At 37.8% G+C, this 27,807-nt stretch overlaps 1 protein-coding gene and 1 long non-coding RNA gene across 4 annotated transcripts in view; one reads left to right on the forward strand and one right to left on the reverse strand.

Annotated features, from left to right (window-relative positions):
• The first annotated feature begins 9,491 nt into the window (after positions 1 to 9,491).
• The window catches only part of tmc3 (transmembrane channel like 3), a 123,810-nt gene continuing 105,494 nt past the window's right edge, over positions 9,492 to 27,807 (forward strand). For all 3 annotated transcript variants that reach the window (XM_088004041.1, XM_088004042.1, XM_088004043.1), the window contains exons 1-3: positions 9,492 to 10,055; positions 10,443 to 10,589; positions 19,145 to 19,220. In XM_088004041.1, coding sequence (XP_087860167.1) covers positions 9,934 to 10,055; positions 10,443 to 10,589; positions 19,145 to 19,220 — 345 coding nt within the window. In that variant the 5' untranslated portion in view covers positions 9,492 to 9,933. The remainder of the gene's footprint in view (positions 10,056 to 10,442; positions 10,590 to 19,144; positions 19,221 to 27,807) is intronic.
• On the reverse strand, positions 14,375 to 16,735 carry LOC148160092 (uncharacterized). Its single transcript, XR_015762443.1, has 2 exons — positions 15,333 to 16,735; positions 14,375 to 15,001 (listed from the first exon to the last, which is right to left on the reverse strand). It is a non-coding gene; the product is annotated as an uncharacterized LOC148160092 (long non-coding RNA).

Raw genomic sequence — 27,807 nt, forward strand, 5'->3', positions numbered from 1 at the left:
CAGGTCACAGGCACTGAGCTGGCTGGGCGGGGGCCTCAGAACAAATTGCCAAAAAAGGTAATAACTACCAGATGGCCAACAGAAAAGAGAGAAGTGTTGCAAAGGAGTTGCAGCAGTCAGACGCAAAAGAGGGAGGTTTGTGTATTACCAAATTCAGGGTGGAACAAGGTTTGGGCAGGACGGGTGCTTTCCGATGAGATAATCGGGAAGGATGAGTCATAAGACCTCTCCCGTACACAACTGTGGGCCAAGAGGGTTTAAAAGCCAGCGAGCTGAGGAGGAAACCGTTCTTAGTCCGCGGCGCTGAAGGAGAGTCAACAAGAGGACGCAGGCGAAAGATCAGCGGAGGACCACACCCTGGGACCAGGGAAAAAGTTGGGACTTCTCGCCGCAAAGAAGGACAAGATCCGTCAGCCCCAGCCCTGGCCCCTGAATCCGACCGTCTCCTCTGCCTCCACCCTACGATCTCTATTCAACTGCAGCAGACTTGGGGAAAAGACAAAGGTCACTAAGTGATGAAGATTCTGTTCGTCTAAAAGAAATTGGACAGATTGGCTTTGCTGCTTTTCCGAAAGAGGACTTTGCCCCACCAGGACAGAGACTCTGACCAAGGACGACTAAAGGTTTCGGCTGCCAAGATCGACCAACAACGGGTGTGAGTCGCCCTGCCCCTAAAGCCTCGCTCAGTGAGAATAGTGACACAGGTTAGGGATTAGAAAGAAGATAGGGTATGATTAGTTTTATGATTTGAGATTATTACTTGTTACAATTTTATAATTTCTTTTACTAAATTTGCTTGTCATTTACCCCTGCTAAAGCTTGCTTAATAAAATATATAATAAAAAAGAATAATAGAAGTTGTGGACATTGAAATTAATTAAGTCACCGATTATTGAGAGTTCTCCTGGTTTTAAGTAAAATCTACATGCATGATTCTAGAAATTTGGTGGCTTCGTACTTTCCTTTGGTGAGTAATAAATAATGGCCCTGGGACTTATATCTAAGTCACTAAATCCAATCTAGCCGATAACAAGTGCACGTTATTTTAAGGAGAAAAGCTACCGTTAACAGGAGTGGTTGTTGAAACTATGCGGCAGTGAGGGCTACTCTGTCGACTGTTTCTCAACTGAAAAGGGCCGTAACTTCTGGATCTGAAGGTAGTTAGAGCTAGACGAGTTTTCTCCGCCGCCAGTTTAAACAGAATTTCTCTAGTAAACCTATGAAAGGGTAAGACCCAGGTTTCAGGGATTTTCCGGACCTGTTAGACAGAGAACTGGTCAATAGTCAGTCAGTGGTGAGGTTAGGGCGTGGCTGGCTATTGCAGAATAACGAACAAGTTTTTTTTATTTTTCCTTAACATCCCAGTTGTTCTGTGTTTCTACTATTTTCTTATATTTAGTGGGACACACATTTATTATTATTTTATTCAATTATTTGACTTTCCTTCTAGTTGCATTTTTTTTATTTCATTGTGCTTCCTTTGTTGCACAATGACAATAAAATTCAGTTCCTCTTAGTGTTCTAGTTATGTTATTGAGGCCTGCCATAGCAATGCATAGGAGAGCAATGAAATGTCTTGCAAAGCAAAACATTTCATTGCATCTATGCAATGAAATAAGAATCATATGGCTCATGGAACATGATACCCCTTAACTGACAACCACATTGGATTGTTGAAATGAGAGCGTCACATACCCTCCAAAATACAAGCCTTCACATTTTTCACAGCAGATAGCTGCTGTTTTGGGCATTATGACTGGTTTAACCCAACCAATATTACACACAGGATTAGTGTGTCCCTTATAAAGGAAGCTTACTGAAAATTTCAAAGTAAAAGCCTAAATATTCCTCTCAGGTTAGTGCACCACCTTAGGCGGTGCACTATCAATCAATCAAATTTTATTTGCATAGCACATTTCAGCAGCAAGGCATTTCAAAGTTCTTCACATAATTTAAATAAAAACAGTATGTGACATTGAATAAACAGTGAGAAAGAGAAAGACATTTTGAAAAAGATAAAAAAAAAAAAAGATAAAAACATTAAAACCCGCACCCCTTTTAGGACTTCAGTTAAATGTCGTTTAACTGGGACTCTAACCCTCTGGGACTTTAGTCAAAAACACCGTTTGACAAGGACTCCAACCTCTAGGTTTTTAGTTGAAACACCGTCAACTGGGACTCTAAACCCCGTAGGACTTTAGATAAACGTCATTTAACAAGCTAAAAATGTTTTGGGACCGAAATCCACTCCATTTCTCATTCACCTAGGAGAAAGAAATAGCTAAAACTCTCGTGATTTCAGCTCTACCTTGACTGTGCTAATTACTCATTACCCTCACCTGCACTGTGCTGCTCCCTTAAGCAGCTGCTTGTCACCAGCTCAATTAAAATCTATATCATTTCAACGATATAGATTCGTTGAAATGGGACGTTTTCCGGGGGGCTTTACATAGTGTGAAAGAGAAATAAAAAGAAGTTAATAACTAATATTACCCTGTACCATAAAATAAGCATTTTTGTAACGTTAAAGCAAAATCAGGCAGAACCCAAAACAAGTGTTCAGTTCACCAAAAGTTTTATTACAAAAATGATGGTGTTGAAGGGGCTCTACAGGGTAGGTCCCACTGGTAGGTCAGGAATGGGGGATCCACAGGGTTCGGGAATCCATTCACCCTACCCTCCCAAGGCTGGATTCCCAACCCCTATAAATCCCCCATTCCTGACCTACCAGTGTGAGGCATTGGGAGCTCAAGGGACAAACAGATAACAGGGACAAAATCCACCAACCCGAGGCTCAGTCGTCAAAACGATCCAGGGTCATGCACGGCGGGGTCTCTGGCAATGAAAATCCAATAATCAGAAGACTGGAGGCAGGATCAGAGGTAGGCAGGGTTCAGCAAGAGGAGGTCAGAACTCTTCCTACAGCAGAAGGACTAGGCAAAAATCTGTGGTTAAAAAACAGGCAGGATAAGAAAACCAGAAAACTCTTTAGAATATGAAACAAGGCTTGAAAGCTGTGACTGGGGCAACAGACAATCTTGCACTGAGCTGGTGACAAGCAGCTGCTTAAGGGAGCAGCACAGTGCAGGTGAGGGTAATGAGTAATTAGCACAGTCAAGGTAGAGCTGAAGGGCTGAAATCACGAGAGTTTTAGCTATTTCTTTCTCCTAGGTGAATGAGAAATGGAGTGGATTTCGGTCCCAAAACATTTTTAAACTCATTCTCATGCCCACAAATATGGCTCTATTGGTATGAAAGTCGGACATGACATCGTACCAAGTGTCTGCTTCCATAAAATCTTTTCAAATTTTTTTTAGGGTTTACGGTTTTCTGTCAAGGTGCTTCAGAGGAAACTAGTGTCAGAGGGTAAACCCAGGCTCCCAGCCATTCATTTTGATAATATTGTCAAACATTTCAGAGCTCAGAGCACACTATCCCTCTCATCTGTGGTATTTCTGTGAGTGAGGTACAGATATGAATCGTGATACTATCAAAGATGACAAATAACCCTCTCATACGCTTCGAACTGTTTTTGGATCGGTCTTACAGATCCTGAACAGGAAGTTGTTCAGACTGCTTTTTTTTTTAAGAGAAACTGACAGGCTCGAACAGATAGAATTCTGTCTCCGCCATTGTGTCTCACTGATAGTTGCCATAGAGGATAAATTACTATAGCAACAGAACACAGAGAAGGGCAGAGCTTCTGGTTAGGACTACAAAGATGCTCTCTCTGTAGTTCTAACACATAGAACTATAAGGCAGGTAGTGCAGTATGTTAGAACTACCGATATGGTGGAACACTGCATCTCTGTCTGTTCCGCCACAGAGATAAAGTGGCAGAACTCCATCAATACAGAGGATTGTGCTGCCTCTTAGAACAACAGTGATGGCGGAACACTGAGTTACTACAGAAGAAGGCAGAGCTGGCATCTAGAACTACAGTGACGCCACCGTGGCAGAACACTTTAATACAGACAAGACGGCAGAAGAGCAAAGGAAGATATTTCCATATGACTTGTGAACTTGATGCTCCTAAACTGACAACCGCTTAGGACTTCCAAAATAAGAGAAACACACACCCTCCAAATTAAAAGCCTTCAGATTTTTCACAGCAGGTAAGTGCTGGTTTGGGCTTTATTTGACTGGCTTAACCCAATCACTGTTACACTTGGGATTAGTGTCCGTCCATCCATCCATCCATCCATCCATCCATCCATCCATCCATCCATCCATCCATTTTTCTGTATACCCTTGTCCCCATTAGGAACAATGGGGACACCTATTGTCCCCATTGGAGACACACCAAATGTTCACTGGTGTGTATCTCCAGTGAACATTTCGGACGAGAGGCAGAGTACACCCTGGACAGGTTGTCAGTCTGTCGCAGAAGGATTAGTGTAGTGTTCATTTAAAATTAAGCTTACTAAACATTTCCAAATAAAAGCCATGTTTAGCACACTGAATGTAGCAAGTCAAAGAATGACATCATGTTAGTGATACCCCACATGCCACTGACAGCATTTATGCTAAGATTAGCATTTTGGCAGATTTTAGCTTATGCACTAGTTTTAACATATTAAATTGTGTAAGTCCATGTTAGTCAATATGCTTGTGATTCTCCATATGCTATTAATATTATTTTAGCTAAACTTAGCAGTGATGCTAATTTTTAGCATCACAATGCTGGGTTCCAACCAACGGGCACACTTTGGCAGACCCCGTTTAAATTTCTTCAGAAATTTTCTAATTCAAAAATACCATCATGAGGTTTTTGTGCAGCATGGTGCAAGGTTGTTCAATCAGGACAATGTCCCACATGCCCCTCATGAAATCTGGCCTGCATTGCAAAAGTGCCATCAGGCAAGCTTGCAGACTGTGTGGGGAAGGTAAAGGTGTGGGGTCATGCAGCATGCAGGGTCCCAGGTGGAGTTATGAAGCTTGTGGCTCCTATGCTCTGATCAGCTGTCACAGACTGTACTATTTGAGCCTCTTGAGTCAGGTCTGCCTGGGGATTTGCTTGCTTCTCCTGCCCTTGTGTGTGGTGTGAGGCACAGCTTACATACCAATTGTTAGTCTAGGTTCTGCAGATATCTTGCTTCATCCATGTACTGTTGTAGGTACTTTGCATCATGCTAATGTCATCAGTCTGCCTGCTGGTGTTACAGAAGAGCCCTTCTACACAGCTAGGGTGTCTTCTCAGGTTGTGGCCCCAACTAGGACCAAATTGAGGTAATCGACCTCTCCCAACTGCCCAGCACGGACCAGGGTCAGGTGAGGACCTTTCTTAGGGAATATTCATCAGTTTTTGCAGAACATGATGGTGACTTGGGGTGTACAAACATTAGTCATGACATACCCCTTATTGATGAAACCCCTGGAAAACAGCGTTCCCGACATATACCACTGTCACACTATGAAGCAGTAAAGAACCAAATCAACCAGCTACTTAGTATAAATTCTGATCAGAGAGACCTGCAGCCCTATGCATATCCCATTGTGCTAGTCAAAAAGAAGGATGGGAGCCTAAGGATGTGTGTGGACTACTGGCAGCTTAATAGCAAAACCCACAAAGATGCTAAATTTAGCATTTTGCCACACATTGAAGAGTCTTTGGATGCAGTGACAAGCGCTTGCTGGTTGGCTTGCACTTGGCAAGTGGCTACAACCAGGTACCTGTTGCAGAAGCAAATCGTCATAAAATGGCGTTCTGTACTCTATTTGGTCTATTCGAAAGGAATAAGATACCATTTGGGCTATGTAATGCGCCCAGTACACTTCAGAGGCTTATTCTCTGAAACAGAATCAACCATTGTTGCTGTATCATGATATAGTTGTGTTTTCTTCCACTGTGGAAAAGCATTTGGAGCACCTGGGGATGGTGCTTGAATGCTTTAAGAAAGAGGGTCTCTCAAGGCAAAATTTACAAAGTATTCCTTTCTTCAGCCAGAAGTTAAATATTTGAGCCATGTCATTTCTAACAAAGGTGTTGCAACTGAGCCATCTAAGATTGAGGCAGTGGTCAACTGGCGGTGCCCACTGAGCTGAAGTTCTTCCTTGGGTTCGCCAGTAACTATTGGCGGTTTGTTGCAGGCTTTGCCAAGCTGGTTGCGCACCTTCACCAACTCATGGGACAGCTAAGTGGTTCAAAAACAAAGAAGCAGCCAAGACAGGACATCGCTGAGGGCTGGACACCAACAGAGCTTTGAGGAAATGAAAAGGAGGCTGACTACTTCACCTGTGCTAGCCTATGCTGACTTTTCTCTCCCTTTTATCCTAGAGGTTGACGCGAGCCATGGTGGTCTGGAGGTGGTCCTCACCCAACAACAGGACGGAGGACAGAGGCCCCTACCCCTTTTGCTCCTTGCCTCCAAGTGCTCTTTTGGTCAATTTTTATTTATTTTATTTCCTAAGCCCTCCTCTGATACATAATACTAAAATTCTCATTTGTTTTTTTTTTTTTTTGCATTTTGCAAGAGAAACAACATGATAAGCCCTCTGGTCACCTTGTTACCTTTGACCTTTTGCCCGTGACGCACGACGCAATTTTATTTTGTTAGAAACTGTGGATCACTCACTTTTAACCTGGAAAAGGAATTAGAACAAACTTGTAATCAAGAGACTCTAGTTTATTAGTCACTCTTTACTAGTTTCATTATTAGATACTGTGGAGTACTCACTATTTAACCCAGAAAAGGATGTTTTAGATTATTTTAGTTTATTAGTAATATCAGAAATTGTGTAGTACACACGATTTAGATCAACATTATACTTCCTAGATAACTTTTATGCAGAGACTTATACTGCTATAGTCCAGAAAAGGAATTAGAATTAGAATGACAATGAACTTAGAATCCAGAAATACAAGAACAGTCACTACTTAGTTACTTTTTTATATTACTACTTGTTAGAATCTGACTACTCACTTTTAACCTAGAAAAGGACTTAGAACAAACTTAGAATTTAGTTATTCATCTTTAGATTATTACCAGTTATTTAGAAACTGTAGAGTACTCATTATTTAGATGCACAGACCAGATGCCCAGAGACACTTTTGGATTGAGACTACTTTTTAGACTGCTGTTCTCCCAAAAAGAACCCAGAAATGGAATTAGACCAGAAGATACTTAACAACCCTGAATCTAATGTTTAGATCAACATTAGATTCTTTTTCTCTTTATTTTGCTGTTTCCTTTGGTTTGTTGTTTTATTTGTATTTCCTTTTAATTCCTGTAAAGCACTTTGTATTGCCTTGTTACTGAAAATGTGCTGTATAAATAAAATTACATTTACCTTTACCACTGAAAAAACTAACCTCAGTTAAGTAAAATTAAATTGTAATCAAAACTTTTGGAATTGTAATGATTTTTTTTTAAAACAAAAAAAGTTTTGCTTAAAATACTTTTTTTTTAAATTAAAGTCACTCATTTTTAAAGCCATTCAGTTTCGCTTGCAATTTGCAAAACAAACTTCTGTTTGCACATGTCATCTTCAATGCAGTTCGGGGCACAGTTTCATCGTTAGTCTTTAGGCCCCGCCCAGGATATCATGTGAGAATCGCAAGAAAAACTTTGAATCGCAAACCAAAACTTAGAGTCACAAGCAAAGATTTCTGACATGTGCAAAAAAAGTTTATTTTGGAAATAACTTTTTCACTTCATGAGACCGAAATTAGTGATTTTATAAAAAAAGAAAAGCGTTTTAAAACAAAACTTTTTCGTTTAAAAAAATCGTTACAATTCAAATGTTTTGATCACAATTTTATTTTATTTAATTGAGGTTTAGTTTTTTTTTTAAATTGAATAATTGTGAAACAAATTGAACTCCATAGGAGATGTCTCACTTTCTCTGAAATTAATATTGTTGTGCTGTGCTAAAAACATGAGTCTGTTTAAAGAGTCACCAATCAATAAGACTGTCATGACAGCCTTATTCACCCCCTTAAAATAAAGTGTTACCCTATCTTTTCACTAATGTTCACTAACAGACAGTACACCACTTGTAATTGATAAGCTTATAAATGATCAATATTAAGCATCAGTATGCATTAAAAGTCAAATCAGTCAGACTAAGTAAAATATTATGATACTCAAAGCAATCAAAATTATATTTCTCTGAAAGGTAATTTCTCATTTTCAGGGAGCCTAGACTGTATGAAAGGAATGATTGAAATATACTATGAAAATATTTAATTTGCAGAATCCCGATAATAAAACTTCCATAGTGATGATTTCCTGAAACTAAGAGTTCGACGGATCAGTGCAATGAGTAATGACAGGTAAGGCTTTACCATTGTTAAGGAAGAAAATCTAAATAAGTTAACTTTGGAAAAAAGTTTGACTCTCTCTTCCTCTGGATCCCAGGTCCTCTCGGCGGGCCACGTGTAGCCACAAGGAAACAACAATGCATGTTGACGTCACAGAATTACAGAGTTTAATCCAATATAAGACAATGCATAAACTTACACAGAAACTGCAGAACAACGGAGACATACATTCATTTACCTGACATAAATGGAAAGAAGGAAAGAAAGAAAAGCAAAGACGTGCAAAGACATCTTTGGAGAGTTGCAAGAGCAAATCTGATCTGTTACTTCTGTGTAGAAAGTTTTATCTTCTTGTATTTAATTTATTCAAATAAGGCGTATCTTTGCTCATCCAACCAGGAGCTATCTCTGACCCTCTATCTGAAGCCAGAAACCCCTACCGTGTTTACGGCCTTTCACAGATGAGTGTGAAAAGCTACAACTTCTCCTCTATTGTTTTCCCACACAGACAAAAGACAGTTCAAACGATCCTAGCAAACCATCTGCAGTAACTACAAGTAAAATAAAGGTCAAAAAGTCAGAATACGTTACTAAATTCAAAACCACAATTAGGCCATTTGAATCAAGACATGTTAAGTTTTAAAACTAGCTTATTTTAAATTTATTTTCTGAACACCATCCAGGGCAGAAACCAGGACCAGAGCCGGAAGAGGAACTTTTTAACCAAATTGTCATCAATATGGTTTTGTTCACATTCTGAATCTACTGCACTCTTTCATAGCTACAGACTGCAGCTATGAAAGCGTGCAGCTGATTATCAGCCAGCAAAACTCATAGCAATCATATGTAGCCTCATAATTATGACCACACAGAAGTTTATCTGTCTGAACATTGCATTAAATCTCCTTTAATTGCACCCTAGGGATTAATAAGGTTTTTTGAATTGAATTGAATTACTTTGGTAGTTTCAAATCAAAATGATAAATAAGCAAAAGTTCTGTTTAATAGGTATAACATTCTCTCTCAAACAGTCCTTGTCCCTCAGTTCCTGTTTTGTAATTTACAGCGTACATTTATGTTGTACTATGTTGCAGGGCCAAGGCGCAAACAGCCTCTTAAGAATCATGTAATAGAGAAAGACATCGATCAGAAGTAGTCCACAGAGTCTGTTTAAAGACTCACCAATCAAACAAGAGACATCTGTCTAACCTCCATTTATGTTCCAGCCCCATAACCCATTGTTGATCTGCTTTAATTAAAAGGAGTGAGTGGAGATTCAACACAAGATAATTGTTTAAAAAAGTATGTAAATTGAGCCTCATGCATAGACATATAATAGCTAAACCAGTTGCCCAAGTTGTCATTCAGTTAATACCCGGTGCGTGTGTGTGTGTGTGTGTGTGTGTGTGTGTGTGTGTGTGTGTGTGTGTGTGTGTGTGTGTGTGTGTGTGAAGAAGAGTCTAGTGCTGTCCCTTTAAGTGGTCTCTGCAGGCTGTGATTGGACTGATGACCGTGTGCATGGGTCTGTACTCCTGTGCTGTTGCTCCAAAGCAGCAGGTAGTGCCAGCTCAGACCTTTCAGAGGAGACATAGAAGAGAGGTGGCATTTGTCCACACACTGATTTATACATATTGATCATCAACAGAGTTATTCACACAAACCTTGTTAGGATGAGTTCAGCATCTGAACCTGTGGTTGGAAGCAGTAGAACCTTGCTTGCTGCCAAAAGACATAGGACTGTACGGAAGAACTCAAGGAGAATTTATTCTGCTTACCGAGACCACCAGCAGGGGTGAGTTGCTCTTATAATTTAATCTGTTCCTTTTCATTGTTACGTATGTGACTTTGTTCTATATTTAGATGACTCTGTTCTAGATCTTTTTTTTTTTTGCCTTAATAGACTGTAGCCTGTCTCTTCAAATTAATATAATCAGACAGAATAATAATAAAAATTCCAGTTTTTCTCTTTATAGGGCTGCCAACATGCCCATTCACAAACATTCTGTATTCTTGCACCTTCTAATTATTGTATTCAAATTTATCTAAGTCTTAAGTCTGTCACAAGTGATAAATATTTATATCAACAGTGTTTATACGTAAGCCAACGATGTTGCTATTACGTTGATTTTTTTTTATGAATTTACTTGGCAGTGGTTTTTATTGTGCCCATATCCTGCAGCTCATCGGATGAAGAAGGTGGAGATGATAAGGAAGTGGACAGCAATGACCCTGAAGAAATGTTCCAGAACATTCAGTACCAAAAAGAGATCATTGCCAACATTCGCTCCAGACCCTGGCCAATGAGACGCAAGCTCAAAGTTTTAAAGTATCCTTTGTTTAGCTGCTGGTTTTATGTTTGCATCATTTATTCTTTCTTCTAGTCTTTTTCTTTCTGCAGCAAAAAGTGTCACACATGTTGCACAAGAAGGTCCTCTCTGACTTTTATTGTTTGTGTTAAAACTAAAAAAGAAAATATCCATCTGAGAACATAAACTTGAATAGCCAAATCGTGTTCCTAATCTAAAAAAAAACTCATTTAGTATTTTAACTGCCCAACATTTTCTTCTATAACTATTTATTTTGTTAATATAGCATGTTTTATTAGCTTTATTAAAGCAGTTTTTATCTCTTAATCACTTTAGCTACAGCAGCCAATTTTACCAAAATAATATTTTGACATTTTAGTATGGTCAGTGTAATAAAATGCATTGTCAGGCACATTTAAAACAAGTAAGAAATTACTGCAGTGTATTTTAGTTTCTGTGTCCATGGGTTTTAGATAAAACCATGCACATCAGATATCCAAGGAATCAAAAAATACCTTAAATGTCTAACTAAAGCTTTTAGGCTCTGTCGAACAAGCTCTTCCAAAAAGTGCTTGAATAGATAGAGAGCGTCTAAAATAAGATGTGCTGAGTATGTGCCATGGCTAACAGGTTTTATATGGGCAGTTTGTTATTACTGCAGAGGTTTTATTACCTTCATCAGGGATGGGTTGCAAGTCTGCGCTTTTCCACTGAGGCAGAATGACTGTGATTACTTCTGCTGCAGCTGCAGCCATAGACTGTACTTCACATCTTACATTTTTATTCTAAAATTACTACAAAATCAGCCTTATATTAACAGTTTAGTCTAATTCCATGTATTTTTCTTTGACTGTAATTTAAAACTGTTTACTGAACTTTGATCAAACAATGCAAGGATGCACATAGGAAAACACCTGTCTTGACTCACATATGAGTTTAAGTGGCATTCCATTCCTAATCCATATTGTTCAATATGACGTTGGTCCACACTTTGCAGCTAGAACAGATTAAGCTCTTCTGGGAAGGCTGTCCACAAGGTTTAGGAATGTGTTTTTGGGTGGACAAGAAGGCTTGGCTCTCAGTCTCCACTCTAATTCGTCCCAAAGGTGTTCTATCAGGTGGAGGTCAGGACTGTGTGCAGGCCAGTCAAGTTCATCCACACCAGACTCGGCTGTCCATATTTTTATGGACCTTTCTTTGTGCTCTGGTGCACAGTCATGTTGGAAGAGAAAAGGGATGTGTGAGAGAGCGTCCCATTTTTTACAAATGTTTGTAAAAACAGTCTGCATCCCTAGGTGCTTAATTTTATACATCTGTGGTTGTAGAAGTGATTGAAACACCTGATTCCGATCACACTGGTGCAAATACAAGTTTTTGATCAGATGGCCAATTATTTATGTTTTTTATGTGCTGTAGCAAGCAAAACATATTAAAGAATACACTTATTAACCTGATTAGAATCTGTAGTTTGTCATTCATGACAGAATACGCCATAGGTTAATTGATAAAGTGGCAAAAGGAATATGATGTTCACACCTGCCAAACTAGATGGACTTGTTTATCTTACCATGTCGTTAGTGCATTTTGCTTAGTTACTTAGTTGCTAACTGAGAGAGAAGAGTTAGGGTAATCTGGAGATCTGGAGAAAATATGTGTTTTTGTCATGGTCATCAGAGAGGAAACAATAGTTTTGAGAAATCACTCCAGTTTTGGTTGTGCAGGAAATGCCTCCAAATAAGTTGCTGAATATTTATTTTTGCTTTTCACTACAGTACACTCAAAAAAATGAACTTAGGGGGTTATTAGATTAATAAAAGAATATCATGTACTTTTAACACAATAATTTCATGTTTTAAACAAAAACGTGATAAAATCATGTTGAACAAACAAGAAATTCATCAACTTAACGTTTATGAAATTGAATCATGTTGAGATAACACGATTCATTATAGTCAGACTGATCTTGTGCTGGAGGCGACGAGCGAGATCACGGCAGATCCCGCGAGATCATGGGAAATCACACGAGGCCCTGCGAGATGATTGTTTTTCGTGCCAGGAAAACGCCAGCTGCAGTTTAGAGAATACTAAATTTTCCTGGCAGGATTGTGCACATATCAGTGTTGCTATGTACACTGAAAGAAATAACTCTTTGGATTAACATAAAAAAAAATCATGGAAAGATTTTCCACCTGATTACGTTGCTTTATTTCAGCACTATGTAATTCTGTTACTCCAATTTAAAGAAAATGTGTTGGCTCAACTTAACTTTTGTGGTTGATTCAACTTATTTACTTTAGTTGGACCCAATGTAATTTAATAGAACCAGACCAACTAATTTGCAATGTTTTGGACCAAATAATTGACTTTACTTGATTAAGATGAATGCAAATTTAGTTGAAACCAACTTATTTAACAGTGATACCTTCACACTATGTAATTGATGTACTCATGTCAGTGGCTAACATGTGTTAACATCACATGAAGTGATGGTTAGCTGGTAATTAATCAGCGTTTTTCTAACATTTGCACCATTTCCTGCTTGCTCCATGCTTGTGTCAAAGCACAACTGAATAGAAGTGGTTATTGCATTTATAAAAAATAACATGTTTAACAGAATAATTTTATGTTTCAAAGGCAAATATGACAAAATCACGTCAAATAAACATAAAATTCAACAACCTAGCGTTAATAAAATGTATTCAAGTTGAGACAACGTGATTCAATTTAGTCAGACTAATCTCCCGCCGAAGAGGGTCTAGCGAGACCCGGAGATCACGCGAGACACTGGCGAGATTACGGAAGATCACGCGAGATGCTAGCGAGATCACGCGAGATCTTGTGTCTGGGAAAACTTCAAACTGTTCTTTCAAGAGAAGCGGGAAGATTCCTGATTTGGATCTGCTTAATTTGAAAAAGGTAAGATTCAGTCTATTTTCATCCGTCTAAATCAAAATAAAAATCGAAATAAAAAGATGCAAATTAAAATCATCAGACTTTTTAAAAAAAACATTTTTTTCTATGTTCGGTCACGTTTCTATGTAATTGATACGGTGGCCGACAGGTGCAAATGCGCAGCAAAAGAGAAAACATGCAAACAAAAGAAAAGACACACCCCCGAATCAAATGCAGCAAACAAAAAAGAAAACACCCCCGAATTAGAAAACACCCCCGAATTAGAAAACACCCCCGAATTAAATGCAGCAAACAAAAAAGAAAACACCCCCGAATTAGAAAACACCCCCGAATGAAATGCAGCAAACAAAAAAGAAAACACCCTCGAATGAAATGCGGCAAACAAAAAGTGTTGAAAACGGAAGTGCTCCAGACCACTAGGGGGAGTCTAACAAAAAATAGCTGTGTCCGAATTCAGGCTCTGCATCCTTTAAAGCGGGTGTTCAGAAAAGCAGCAATGGCGACAAAATAATTTTTGCTGTATTACACTTAAAATTACACAAATTTATTTTTTACAATGTTTTTAGGCGAGAATGTAGATGTATAGATCTGAAATATCTGCTCGGTTCATTAATAAATCACCTACTTCCAATATTGCTCCGACGTTTTCGGAGATGTCTTCTCCCGCTGCATTAACAGCCAGCTTCACTCGCAAGCTGTCAGCTGGCCGGGCGCTCCATGTAGATATTAATAAAGTATTTAATTTATTCCTGAGCAAATGGGTTTGACTGATTAAAGTTAAGCCTTCAAACATAGTTTATTTAACTGTAATGTCTTACTACCTGAGATCTGGAGAGTATTTGAAAATGAATAATATCCCTTGTATACATTAAACATTTTAGAATCAGACAGATTTTCTTTTTACTATGGAACAACTTTTATTACAAAAGGTGAAGAATAATACAGAAATAAAGAGTAAAAAACAACTGAGTCCGTTTTTTTTACTTCGTTGCTCTGTGCTTCACGTTGTCACGGTTGCTAAGCAACATAACGCCGAGATGGAGGCTAGGCAGCTAGCCGGAGGCTACAGCTTCTCTCTTCTGGTCGTCCATATTCGTGCCCTTCGAAGGACCCGTCTTCTGTAGACCGGGCCGTTTCTCACATAGACATAATAAAAGGACAGACGCCTAATGAACCGCTCTCGTCTTATCAATACATACTTATATAAGTATACAAACATAAATAAATAATCATTAATACTGAATAATATACATTAGGCTATGCATGATTATGCACGCACACACACACACACACATATATATATATATATATATATATATATATATATATATATATATATATATATATATATATATATATATATATATATATATATATATATATATATAATGTTTTCCAGCCTACGAGTTCTGGTTTAAGAGTGATTCAGCAGCTGAGATTGGGTCCAAAATCCGATACGAGATTCATCCGTGCTGTGCAGTGAATCTGTCTCTTCCTTCTTCCTCACGTCGTAGGAAACCTTCAAAACAAAAACGGGACATTTTCGAGTTATCTTACGTTGACTGAGTTAAATAATTAAATAATAGCCATTGTCATCTGTGTAAACTTTGCTGGTGAATGTTATGATTTTTATAATATTGTTTCATTTCTATAGTAGGCTCTTATATCAGATAATCTAAATGTTGGAGAATGACAAACATTTTAAGATTTACGGAATCTCGGTTAGCTGTCAGAGCGGGGGCTGAACACCAAGCACTATAGCTAGCATTAGCTGGTATTTCGCCAGTGGACATAAATACAGTATAGTAATATTCTAATCACAAAAATACACAGTAATATGTCCATCTTACTTGCGAAAAGTCTGTCGAGCCCTCACGTCAGTAGTCCGTCGATCCGATCAACAATATTCCGCAGTGCTGAAGGCATCTTCTGCTGTTTTGGTTGAGCAAAGCAAAGTGTATTTGCGCCGGAGCAGCCAATCGTGGGGGGGAGGGTGTACTCTTTTATTATGTCTATGCTTCGAAGGATCAGTTTCTCAGGGCCCTTGAAAGGATGCAGAGCCTGAATTCGGACACAGCTATTTTTTGTTAGACTCCGCATAGTGGTCTGGAGCACTTCCGTTTTCAACACTTTTTGTTTGCTGCATTTCATTCGGGGGTGTTTTCTAATTCGGGGGTGTTTTCTAATTCGGGGGTGTTTTCTTTTTTGTTTGCTGCATTTAATTCGGGGGTGTTTTCTAATTCGGGGGTGTTTTCTTTTTTGTTTGCTGCATTTAATTCGGGGGTGTTTTCTAATTCGGGGGTGTTTTCTAATTCGGGGGTGTTTTCTTTTTTGTTTGCTGCATTTAATTCGGGGGTGTTTTCTAATTCGGGGGTGTTTTCTAATTCGGGGGTGTTTTCTTTTTTGTTTGCTGCATTTGATTCGGGGGTGTTTTCTAATTCGGGGGTGTTTTCTAATTCGGGGGTGTTTTCTTTTTTGTTTGCTGCATTTAATTCGGGGGTGTTTTCTAATTCGGTGGTGTTTTCTAATTCGGGGGTGTTTTCTTTTTTGTTTGCTGCATTTGATTCGGGGGTGTTTTCTAATTCGGGGGTGTTTTCTTTTTTGTTTGCTGCATTTGATTCGGGGGGGTGTCTTTTCTTTTGTTTGCATGTTTTCTCTTTTGCTGCGCATTTGCACCTGTCGGCCACCGTAAATTGATGTACTCAAATCATGCTAACATCACATGAAGCAGTGTAAGGGTCACAAAGCTGCTGTCAAGACAAAAAACGGACCCCATAAATGTCACAGTTTTGCTCCTCCTCAGGTTGTTAAAACTCCCTGGAAAAAAGTTGCACTGATGTAAATTCAGCATCTGGTGCCATACAAACTCTGAAGTCTGAGGTTTAGTGGATTTTAAACACTGGGGCCAAACATAAGTCTATTTAAATGTTTTTTTTTATTATTATTTGATTTCAGTACTGTTATTATGTAGGTAAATGCAGAGTGGACATTGGATGCACACACACTTTTGTGGCTTTCTATCGTAATACAGATTCTTAATTTATTAATAATAAAAAGTATTAAATTTGAGTCAGAGGAACCTGCGGAGGCCTTTGCTGTTAGAGCTTTAAATGTGTTTCCAATGTCCACATAAATGTCCACCTGCTAACTATGGATTTCTAGTATTGTTTTCTGGCTGAAACACTCAGAGGATTGTCCATTATTCCTATTAGTCCATGAACAGACTTGAGCTTTCTTATTTTTTAAATACATATATTCCTCTGCTCTAAAGATGTATTTTGTTATTGTACTTGTTTTTCCCCAAATAATTGTAGTTCAAAAACAATTTTTAAGTTTATCTGTTTAATTTTGAAATGTTGAGGTTTTTGTTTAGATTTTTATGTTTTATATTTTTATTGCTTTCTACCATGTTCAAGTCACCACTGTTCTGCACATACATGCTTGCATGTGCCCAGTGGTTATATTCAGTTTCAGAACAGCTGAAACACTGGGTGCCTTTAAATCTCAACTTAAAACCCACCTGTTTAGAGTTGCTTATAGCTAAATTAGGCTTAGTGCGGTTTTAATGTCTTCAATGTTTTTAATGTTTTTGGCTTTACTTTTTATCTGTTTCACTGTTTATTAAATGCTGCATGACTGTGTGTTTCTGTTTTTAATTATGTAAAGCCCTTTGAAATGCCTTTCTGCTGAAATGTGCTGTACAAATAAAATTTGATTGATTCATGATGCATTCAAGAGACTTGTACTAAAAGTTTGAATGTTCAGATACAACTCTGCTCAGGGTGAATTACATATTTTAATGTTTGAAAATCTGATCTCTTTCAGAACATCACCTGTCTGTTATCCACCTACATAAGCTCTGGTGAAGGGGGTCATCGGCCATCAAGTTTTAGATTGCAGTAGCTAATGGTAAGTTTTGCCAGATCTAAAATGACTGAATCTAGAGATAGAGCGATCATAAGGGTTCAGCTGAACTTGTATTTGGCAAGTCAGTTTTATTTGTCTTTATTTGCGTGGGGATGTGGAACTGTAAGGAGTGTTGTCTCTCTCTGTCTAGTAGATATGAGCTGCTATCAGCCCTATGCTAGCTACAGATTAGTACAGAGCAAGGGGGAAGAAGGATGAGCAGCGACATGAGATTGTGATTGACAGCACTAAAACTCTCCTGCCACTGACTGGTTTTTTCTAGCACTGGGAGAAGGCAGAGGAAATAGATTTTTCACAGTATATCCCCCTATACTGAACCCTTGTTTCAGACATAAATATTTCTTAGGTGACAGCTTCAGTTAGAAGTTTAAATAAAATGTTAAACTTAATTTTAGTCATGGCATAATGAAAGGAGAATAACAATTTTAAAGATCTTTCAAATAGGCTGCAAGCCACTGATCACTTTCGTTGTGACTTCATTTGAATTTAGCTAAGTTTTCAAGTATGTGACCTTATAGTATACTGCTGGATTTTGAACCCATGTTCCCATCATTAAGGTGCACAAATGGCCGAGACTGTCTGTGGAATCTGTTATCCGACCGGAGAGTGCAGAGCCTGGCGATGCCATTGAGGATGTTGGGATTCTCCTGGACGGGGTGGAAGTGATGAACAACTTGGGCAATCTATCTTTACATGTTTTTCTAAAGACCGCAATGGAAAACTAAATTTTAACTGTTACAGTTCGCAAAGTTGAGCGAATTTACTGACACTTTTTATGTTGTTAAGAATTTGATCTATGCTAAACACAGCCCAGTTTTTTTCTGGAAAAACAAAACTGACCTTTTGTTGTTTATTTCAACTTTCAACTCAGCTGTTTTTGGTGCTGTGTAAAAAGAAAATGGATAACAATTTTGAAAATACAGTTCATGTTGTACTTTTTCTCATTGTTGAGTGTTCTTTCTTCTTTCAGTGTGGTCTTAAAACACTTCATTTAATAGCACTTAAGAAAATGTCTTTGAATTAACATAATTCAATCATGGAAAGATTTTCCACACGATTATATAGCTTTCTTTCAGCATGAAGCATGTTTGTTCAGCTAACTTAATTTTCATGAGTTGGATCAACTTAATTAAGTAGTGTGAAGGTATCACTGTAAAATTAGTTGGTCTGGTTCTATTAAATTACATTGGGTCCAACTAAAGTAAATAAGTTGAATCAACCACAAAAATTAAGTTGAACCAACACATTTGCTTTAAATTGGAATAACCTTAATAAATTAAGTTGAACCAACACATTTGCTTTAAATTGGAATAACAAAATTATATAGTGCTGAAATAAAGCAAAGTAATCAGGTGGAAAATCTTTCCATGATTTTTTTATGTTAATCCAAAGAGTTATTTCTTTCAGTGTATGTCATTCTTAATATTGTCTTCAAGTTGTACTTTGGGAGTTTTTTACTTTCTCCACTGTCTTTTTTACTTGTTGAGACCATAAGTTATTTCTACAGAATCAAGTTTCAACAGGGAAAGTCCACATATTCATGCTTTGGTTTAGCACAGTTGAACTTCACAATATGTCACTATGATTGTGTTAACATCTGTGACTGTAGCAACCCAAGAAGTCATTGACAACTGTGTCTTCACTTAAAGGTTTCTTTAGATCTAGTGCAACACAGACAACCACAAGAAGTGCCCACTTAAATAAACATCTTTCACTTATCTGTTTGCTTTTTTAGGCAGGCTCGAGAGATTGTCCTAAAGTATGAAGGCCAGCTGACGAGAACAAGGGGTTATCAGACCGCCGGAGCTGATGTACTTTTGATTCACACTGGTTATCTTTCTAATATGAGATCACAGTTTAAAATGAGTGAAGCATAAGATACAATTTGTAGTTCTATTTACCTCTTTATGAATTTCAATGTTTTATGTTGTCTCATATGGGGGGTTTATGAAACAAACACAAGATTGTCCAGCAATGGGGGAGATGAGAATTTAAAGTCATATTCTAATTGTGTTGCAAAAAACTTATTGGTATTATCTTGTGCCAGATATATTTTAAGAAAGGGTTCTTTGAAGCTGTAATTTGTCAGAAAGCTGATAGCACATGATTTCAGATAGTTTAAATTCTTTTTAAGGTTTCTGTGTAGCTTTCATCTCTCTGCAGCAAGGATTGTGTGACCTAAAAAGTACCCATTGTTCAATTTTAGCATTTTACTTATCAGAACTATAGTATTCAATAAAACAAGAGTCTTTCTCTGAGAAAATTGTTAAAACACACAAAAGCATAGCTGAAAATGCACTAAATAACTAACAATATAAAGTCTATAATGTTAGCAAAAGCTCAGTATTTTTCCAGCTTGGTGTTTCGATTTTCATATTGCAGTACAGTTTTCCTGAAGCCAGAAGTTCTAAACGTTTATGAGGAGGTTCTGAAGGTGTTTCAACTATGACTGAAACTAAAGTTGGATGGAGTGCAGGGACTCTTGAATAAATTTCTCAGCCTGGCAAGAAATGAGAGAATATGTAGATGGGTTCGGGCGGTAGGTAAACTGGTACAGATTTTTCAGTGCAAAGAAAGCTGGCTGTGTTGTGTGTAAAGAAACTGCTCATAGTGTGTCATTATTATAATATCACTGTGAAGGGGCAGTAATCATTTAAGCATGACACAGCAGATATGGTTGTGGAAGTTTAGAATCATTGATTGCTTTCTTGAGGCAAATATTAAGATGTCAGTTAGAAAACACAGTTATTAAAGCAATGCAAGACAGCTACAGTACTTTACATGATAGAAGGAAAATAAATCAACCAACAAGCAAAATAAAAATTATATTAGTTATAGAATAAGAAAAAATGACAGATTAGGTTTGAGTTATAAGTCAAACTCAGCTCTGAACAAATAGGCTGTTAGCATTGATTAAAAGGAACTCAGCATTTTAGCATTTTCCATTTTTTGGTAAATTTACTTCAGATTATAGGAGCATAAAAACTGAATGCTGCTTCTTCATATTTGGTTCTGGGGATGCAATGTAGATTTGAATGAGAATACCTGAGTGGTCTGGAAAGTTTGTACAACAGGTCTTTAATGTATTTTGGTCCTAAGTTATTCATCCATCTTCCGCTTATACGGGGTCGGGTTGTGGGGTTAGCAGCCTAAGTAAGGAGGCCCAGACTTCCCTCTCCCCAGCCATTTTGGTTAGCTTTCCTGGGGGAATCCCAAGGCGTTCCCAGGCCAGCTGAGAAACATAGTCCCTCCAGTGTGTCCTGGGTCTTCCTGTGGGTCTCCTCCCAGTGGGATGTCCCTGGAACTCCTCATCACGGAGCCATCCGGGAGCCATTCTGCACTCAGAAATATTTACCGCTAACTTTTATGATTTATGTAATTTTTTTACATGACAAATTTGCACTCACTGTTTTTAGATCATTTTCATGCACACTTATCAAATAAACCTTAGATTATTCATATTCGTTGGTGTAAAAAACCATATATATTTTAAATGCAAAATCCTCAGGTTTATGTATTTAGCAGTGTTGTGGTCAAGACCACCTAACCCGAGACCAAGGCAAGACCAAGACCAGAGTGTATTGAGACCGAGACAAGACCAAGACTTTTAGGGTCCAAGACCAAGTCAAAACCAAGACCGAGGGAAGTCGAGACCAGCAGCCCACGCTACATGACACGATAAAATGTGAAATATGATCAAAATTACTTCTCAAATTGATCTGAAAGATCCACATTCCCATAAAAACACCTAGATATTAAATACTTAATACATTTTACCAGTATTAAAAGCAGAACAAACCCTTTGTTCTGCTTTGCTTCCATCTCTGTGCTACGATCCACGGTGGTCTCGTGCCATCCCTAAAAAGATAATGCCCTGGGTGTTTGCCCATATTGCTCATGTAAGAAACCACCACTGTCTGCACCATTAAACATAGCAATTGAGGTAATGCCCTGATGCTCAACTATGAACACTGACCAAGGAGCAACAAGCAAGAAGTAACCAAGCACAAGACGCTCACCGTGACTGTTCTCACCCTCTCTCCTGCTACATGAAGCCAGGCAGTCTGACACCATGGCAGACTACCGTTAAAACTGCCACTTTGAATGAAAACAATCAGAGAGCAATATGCATGCTCTGTGTGCTCCTTCGTTCTTGTGTTTTATTTATTTAATTAAAAAATATCAATGTACATAATTAAATAAAATAATGATAGCTACTGCAGTGTATGCAGAGGATTACAAGAACAAAGAAGAGTGTTCTGTCAGGTCAGCATACGCTGTCAGATCGTCATATGCTTAGCACAAACTCATGGCTATATCTGTCAGACATCCCATTACCATATAATTTTTTAAATTAGCAACATAGAATCATGACGTAGATCATCATACACTTTAGTAACAGTTGTATGGCATCCTGACTTAGCGGTTAAGTAGGTTAATGAGTTTTACACGGGCGTGTGTTGTAGTTGACTGCAGCTGCAGCCAGACCTGCTTTAAATACATTTTGAAACCAGGACAATGCATGTATATCTTTGAAATTATCATGTAAAACAATTGAATGACTTGTTTTTATCATAACTTGTTGCGTATGGTAAACTGACAACTCCAAACTTATATTTAACTTTTCCATTCATTTTTGACCGCTCAAAGCACTTTACAGTTGAGTAATATTCACCCATTTGCATTCACATTTGTACACCGACACATATGGAGAGCTATTTCAGGCAAATTAAATAAATAAATAAATAAATAAATAAATAGGGAAATAAAAAATGAGTAATTGGCATTCATTTATACATTTATTTTTTTCACTTCCTAATTGTCCTTATTAATTTATCCTTTTCCCATTTTCAATTTTCTATTTTCATTTATCCTTTTCAAATTTTCCATTTAATTTACCCTTTTTCAATTTTCCTCTTTTCATTTACCCTTTTCCCAGTCCAGATAGATATACATACATTATATCTATCCCAGTCTCTGGGAAAAGGGTAAATGATAATATGATAATATGATAATGAGGAGGTGTGGCATCATCAGGCTACAACTTCTCCCAATTGGTTGGTTAGCATTGCACCATACTTTGCTTCAGGGCCGTGCAGAGACCACTAAAGGGGCAGGTGCTCAACAAAAACCAAGGGCACATCTAACCGCCTTCTAGGACAGAATATTAACAAAGCCACACAGCTTTCAGAGTTTAATAAACAATGATAAATTACAAAATTCTGAGATATACAATCAAAGCTAAGGAAAATCAATATATAGACCATACAACTATCCATATGTAAGATATTTTATTAGTAATTTCTTTCTGCAGGTCTATTTTGTTATAGGAAAGTATTGCAATATTCAAACCCACAATTTAGCAAGAAATTGTAAATCAGAGCTAGACCACCAGACATATTTTGTCTTTACAGAATTACACTATTAAAAATATAAACAAGGGCACAATGCAACATTTTAGTGGACTAATCTATAAAAAAGAGCTGCCTGTTTGCTACACTTGCAGTGGAGATGAAGATGGTCCATTCAGGAAAGCAGAGCTGCATCAAACTTTAAGGTGGAAATGCAGAAAAATGGAAAAAACAAAATCAAAAGTTGAATTGTTGATGCATGTCACCATGAGAAAAGCCTACTGAGTTTAGCTTAAAAAACCTTTTTTAAATTAAAATCACACAATTTTGTCTCATGAAGTGAATTTTTTTTTTTTTGCAAAAACAAACTTATTTGCTCTTGTCATAAATCTTTTCTTGCTATTCTAAGTTTTTGTTTGTGACTCAAAGTTTTGCTTGTGATTCTCACATGATGTCATGGGCAGGGCCTAAAATCACAACAAAAGATTTCTGATGTGTGCAAATAAAAGTTTGTTTGGCAAATAACCTTTAAGTTCACGAGACAAAAATGAGTTATTTAATTTAAAAATACGTTTTTTTAAACAAAACTTTTTGTTTTTAAAAAAGGAATCATTACAATTCTAAAAGTTTTGATTACAATTTTATTGTATTTAAACACCCTGTGAACCAGACCTTAAACTTACTTAAAGTCTGGATTGAGTTTTTTCCCCTTCATTAATGACTTTTATTACATACATTATATCTATCACGGTAATACAGGGTGAGGTATTTCTAATTCTAAATGAATATCCTTGTTGGACTTTTATTTAAGTGCTATTCTCCTTCAAGATACATTTACCTAACGCTAGAATAAATGCGATGTACATTATGCAGCAAAGGAAATTAGAAGATCGGACATATATCCATTATGGAGATGATACGTTTTGGATGGGCGATGTGCCCCTACTGCATAAGCGATACTGAAGAATGACTGCCATCATTAACGATACAGGTAAGAAGCTTTTTAGTTGTCTTGCTTTGCTAGCAAAGTTGTTAGCTAGCAGCTAGCTAATAGCACAACAACAGCCTAATGTCTGTATGATAAAAATACTGAATCGATAGGAACAGTTTTTCCTCACCTGGCTGTCTCCTCCCACTCAGTAGTTCTTCAGAGAAAGGCAGACGTAGAGGCCTGTCAGTGTCTGTTGTATTTCATTACCTCTCTGCTTAAAGCGCTGAAGCAGAAACGATATTTCATTGTTTCCCGTCATCTGACAAGTAGCAAGTCTACTCCACTTTATTCACCAAAAACTTTTTTTTTTTAATTCACCAAAAACTGTTCTGTAATCTAGAACGTTCGCTACATTGAGCTCCAGTTAGCCGCCTTATCTCACTGTGCGAGAGGCAACTGCGTCATGCATGACGGGCAAAAGGTCAAAGGTAACAAGGAGACCGGAGGGCTTATTATCTTGTACAAAAAACCCCAACAAAAAAACCAAATAATTTTAGTTCATGTTATTATGTGTCAGAAGAGGGTTAGGAAATAATATTAAATAAAAAAATAAAAAAAAAAGCCCAAAAGGGCACTTGGGGGCAAGGAGCCAAAGGGGCAGGTGCTCAAGCATTCCCAGCCCCCCCCTCTGCATGTGCCTGCTTTGCTTCAAGAAAGATGGCAACCTACCACCGGCTTATCAGTGAGCCGGAGCTTGGCAACTTCTTTGGAAAATAATGTTATAACTCCTGACTTTATTATTTTTTGTGTGGACGCTCAGATAGAACATGTTTCAGTTAGCAGCTCTCATGGACTTTGAGGTTCACTGTCTGGGTGTTCATAGTTTGGACAAAGCAGCCGCTAACGTTGGCTTACAATTGAAGCTTTGGGAATCCTCCGGTTGGCCAGACGTTGGAACTCTAGAGGCAATTCTATGGAGCATCGAAGAATGAGTTGTTTTGCTGAGCTGAGAGAATGAGAATGGCAAGCCTTGGAGATCTGCATTGGAGGCCATCTTTCCATTTCCTTACATCCACCACTGCTGTCCGTCCAGAGAGGCCATTAAGGTGAGCAGTGTGTGGTTATATCTGTCTGGTTTATATTGTATTTTGTGGTTGCCTAACACACTCATGAAGACATGGAAAATAGTTGTACCAAACATTAAACTGAAGAAGAAATTTGAAGAAAACTGTGACGGTATATTTTTTTAATGGCCGTTCATATCTCTAGTACAAAGCAAGGTGTTATTTAGGTTTATACTGTTATAGATTCTGTTTTCCTCTCTCTTATCTGCTTACACGCACACACTGCAGCTTACATAATCATATTTCATGTGACTGTCGCCAATCATAAATAACCGACCAGACTGAAATTGATGACAGTACCTTTTAGGGTGTGTGCAGAATGCACAGTGGATAAAAGCTAAACTCGCGCTACAATGTTTGCCTCACTTGGGGTCACCCCTAAGGTGTGCCAAGTGTGGCTCAATGCTGGAATGTAACTCTGTATATGTTCCATTTGTATGACTTGCAAGGCTTGTAATATTTGATCATTTTTTGGCATTAAAGCCTGTCTTTATACTTAACCAAATCTCATTATTTCTCAAGGTAATAGCACTGAAGGGATTTGGTCGGTTCCTGAAACTCGTTAATGAACCTGGGTGGTATGCAGTTTCATTAATCAAAAATGAATAAACTACAAAAATACCTTAAAACTTATACAGTTTTTCCAGTTACTTGCTATGTCTATCACTGATAAACATGTTTGTATGTATATAAAGTAAATATTACTATATATAATTTAAGTAGTTCTTTGTGGATGTATAGCTTGCCCACGTTAGTATGCCTGTGTTTTTGGTCTACGCTTCAACATTTGGTTACTGTTCTCCAGAGGTGGGTAGAGGACCCAAAGATTGTACTCAAGTAAGAAAAGTAGTACTTCAACATGTTTTTAATCAAGTAAAAGTAAAAAGAAGCTGACTAAGAAATTTGTAAAAATGTATTTGGTAAAAAGTAACTGATCAAGTTATCAACTATTTAATATCTAAAAATTACACAATTAGATGGACCAAAATATAAAGTTCAGTGTAAATTCTGGTATTTTAAAGACAAAATTACAATTTTGTTCAAATAAAGTGTTACCAATAAGGGTACTGATACTTCATAATAAAATTACTTGAGTAAAAGTAAAAAGTTCAGCACAGTAAAAGTACTCCTAAAAGTACATTTGTTGTTCAAAAAGTTACTCTAGTATATGTAATTGAGCAAATGTAGTTAGTAGGCCTGTCCTGATAAACAATAAATCAATTAATCGCACAATAAATTAAAGTTATCGACCTCACTTAAATTTATCGGCTTATCGCCTCTATTGACCCCTCCCTTCCTCATTTCTTTAGAGTAATTCCCAGCTCACACTACACGATCTTAGAACTGTCCGCTGATTGTCGGCCCATTTTCAAAACCTGAGACCACACACTAGCCAACAGAAATCCTACATATATCGGGTTCCATTTGGTGTCCAACAATGGGCACAAAATAATGGCTACAAGTCCAGTTAACTCGTTTTAAAACCAGGCATTAATCAATGTTTTACTACAATCTATCTGCAATGCACGTGGCTAGTGTCAGCGTGAAGTCCTGACCAAATGAATATCATTATAACCTACTTATGTCACATAACGATTAACAGCTGAAAAGTTACCGGGTATACTGCGGTAGGAATTTCGCTCTAACTCCTCTCCTGGTCATTTCTGTGGATATTCTTTGCACGAAATGTTGAATAAACATTAATGTTGTTTCCACATGTCATCTCCGATGTCCGCTGCACTCTGGCTTGCGCCAAAGTAGTTCTCTTTATTCTGTTTGGGATTCCCCTCCGTGCTGATTCTGTTTGGGATTCCCCTCCGTGCTGATTGCCTACCGGTCACATTCAACAGGCTGCGTTCTCGCTCCCTGTCGGGGAAACCCCTTGCTTTAGATCGGAGCGGAGGTTCTACGACTGGACCCGATCATTCGTAACACGACACACTACAGGATGATCGGCTACGAAATCGTAAGCGACAATGTTAGAACGTTTAACATTCTAAGATTGCCGTAAGGGGAAAATCGGGTAAAAAAAAAAAAAAAATCGTGTAGTGTGAACTGGGCTTAAGAGAGGAGTGAACTATTGCATCAGGTGGTCGGATATGCCCATCTTCTCTATCTAAATCTAATTATTACTGAAGGGCAATATAGTGTACAACAGATTTCATAATCTGTACTCTTTTGGTTGAATGTAGTTATTATTTCCACTTTGGTTTTATGTTGTTTAGTTTATATCCAAGTGCATTTTTTGTTAACATAAACTGAGAGTTCATTTGAGTTTTGTTTAACAGTTCCAGTGTTTAGTGATTTTTTTTTTTAAATAACGTGTACTTTTGGTATGATATTGCTTGGATTATTATGTCATTTCCATTAAATCAATGTAAAAAGCTCCTCAAACAATATTATCGTTTATTGCAATCATTTTTGGGACAATTAATCACTCAGCAACATTTGTTATTGTGACAGGTCTAGTAGTCACTCCTAAACTCTGAACAGAACAGGAGAAGGGGCTGTTAAGGGAATAAATAAATAAATTAGTCTTATTTTGATATGAGACAATGTTTCAATTAACAAACAAATCAGGAATAACACTCAGAATGCATTCTGTCATTATGTTTATTCAAGGATCAAGGAAAAGAATGACTGTTGAGAGTTTCACTGAGAGAGGGCCATGGCTGACATGGTGAACGGTGAGGAGAACCGTCTGCATTGTGAGCAGCACCAGTACTCTGATGGATCTCCTTCAGGAAGAAGCAGAGAGATGGCCAACCTCCACAAAGAATTCAGCCAAACATCAGAGGAAAAATTCATTTTGTTGTGCTCAAACATAGCAGTCTGTTTTTTTAAACCCACCACACACATATGTTGTAGGTTTCATGGTGATGTGGCCCTGCTAAAATCCTCTGCCAGCTTAACTTTTATTAAAACACAGAACATCCAGAAATGTGATGAACTTCAGATACAGAGTGAAAATAACACAAGATGAAAGTTTTTA

Source organism: Poecilia mexicana, unplaced genomic scaffold, assembly GCF_051168715.1.
Source record: "Poecilia mexicana isolate PSO_F unplaced genomic scaffold, ASM5116871v1 scaffold_3, whole genome shotgun sequence".
In the NCBI taxonomy this organism is placed as follows: Eukaryota; Metazoa; Chordata; class Actinopteri; order Cyprinodontiformes; family Poeciliidae; genus Poecilia; species Poecilia mexicana.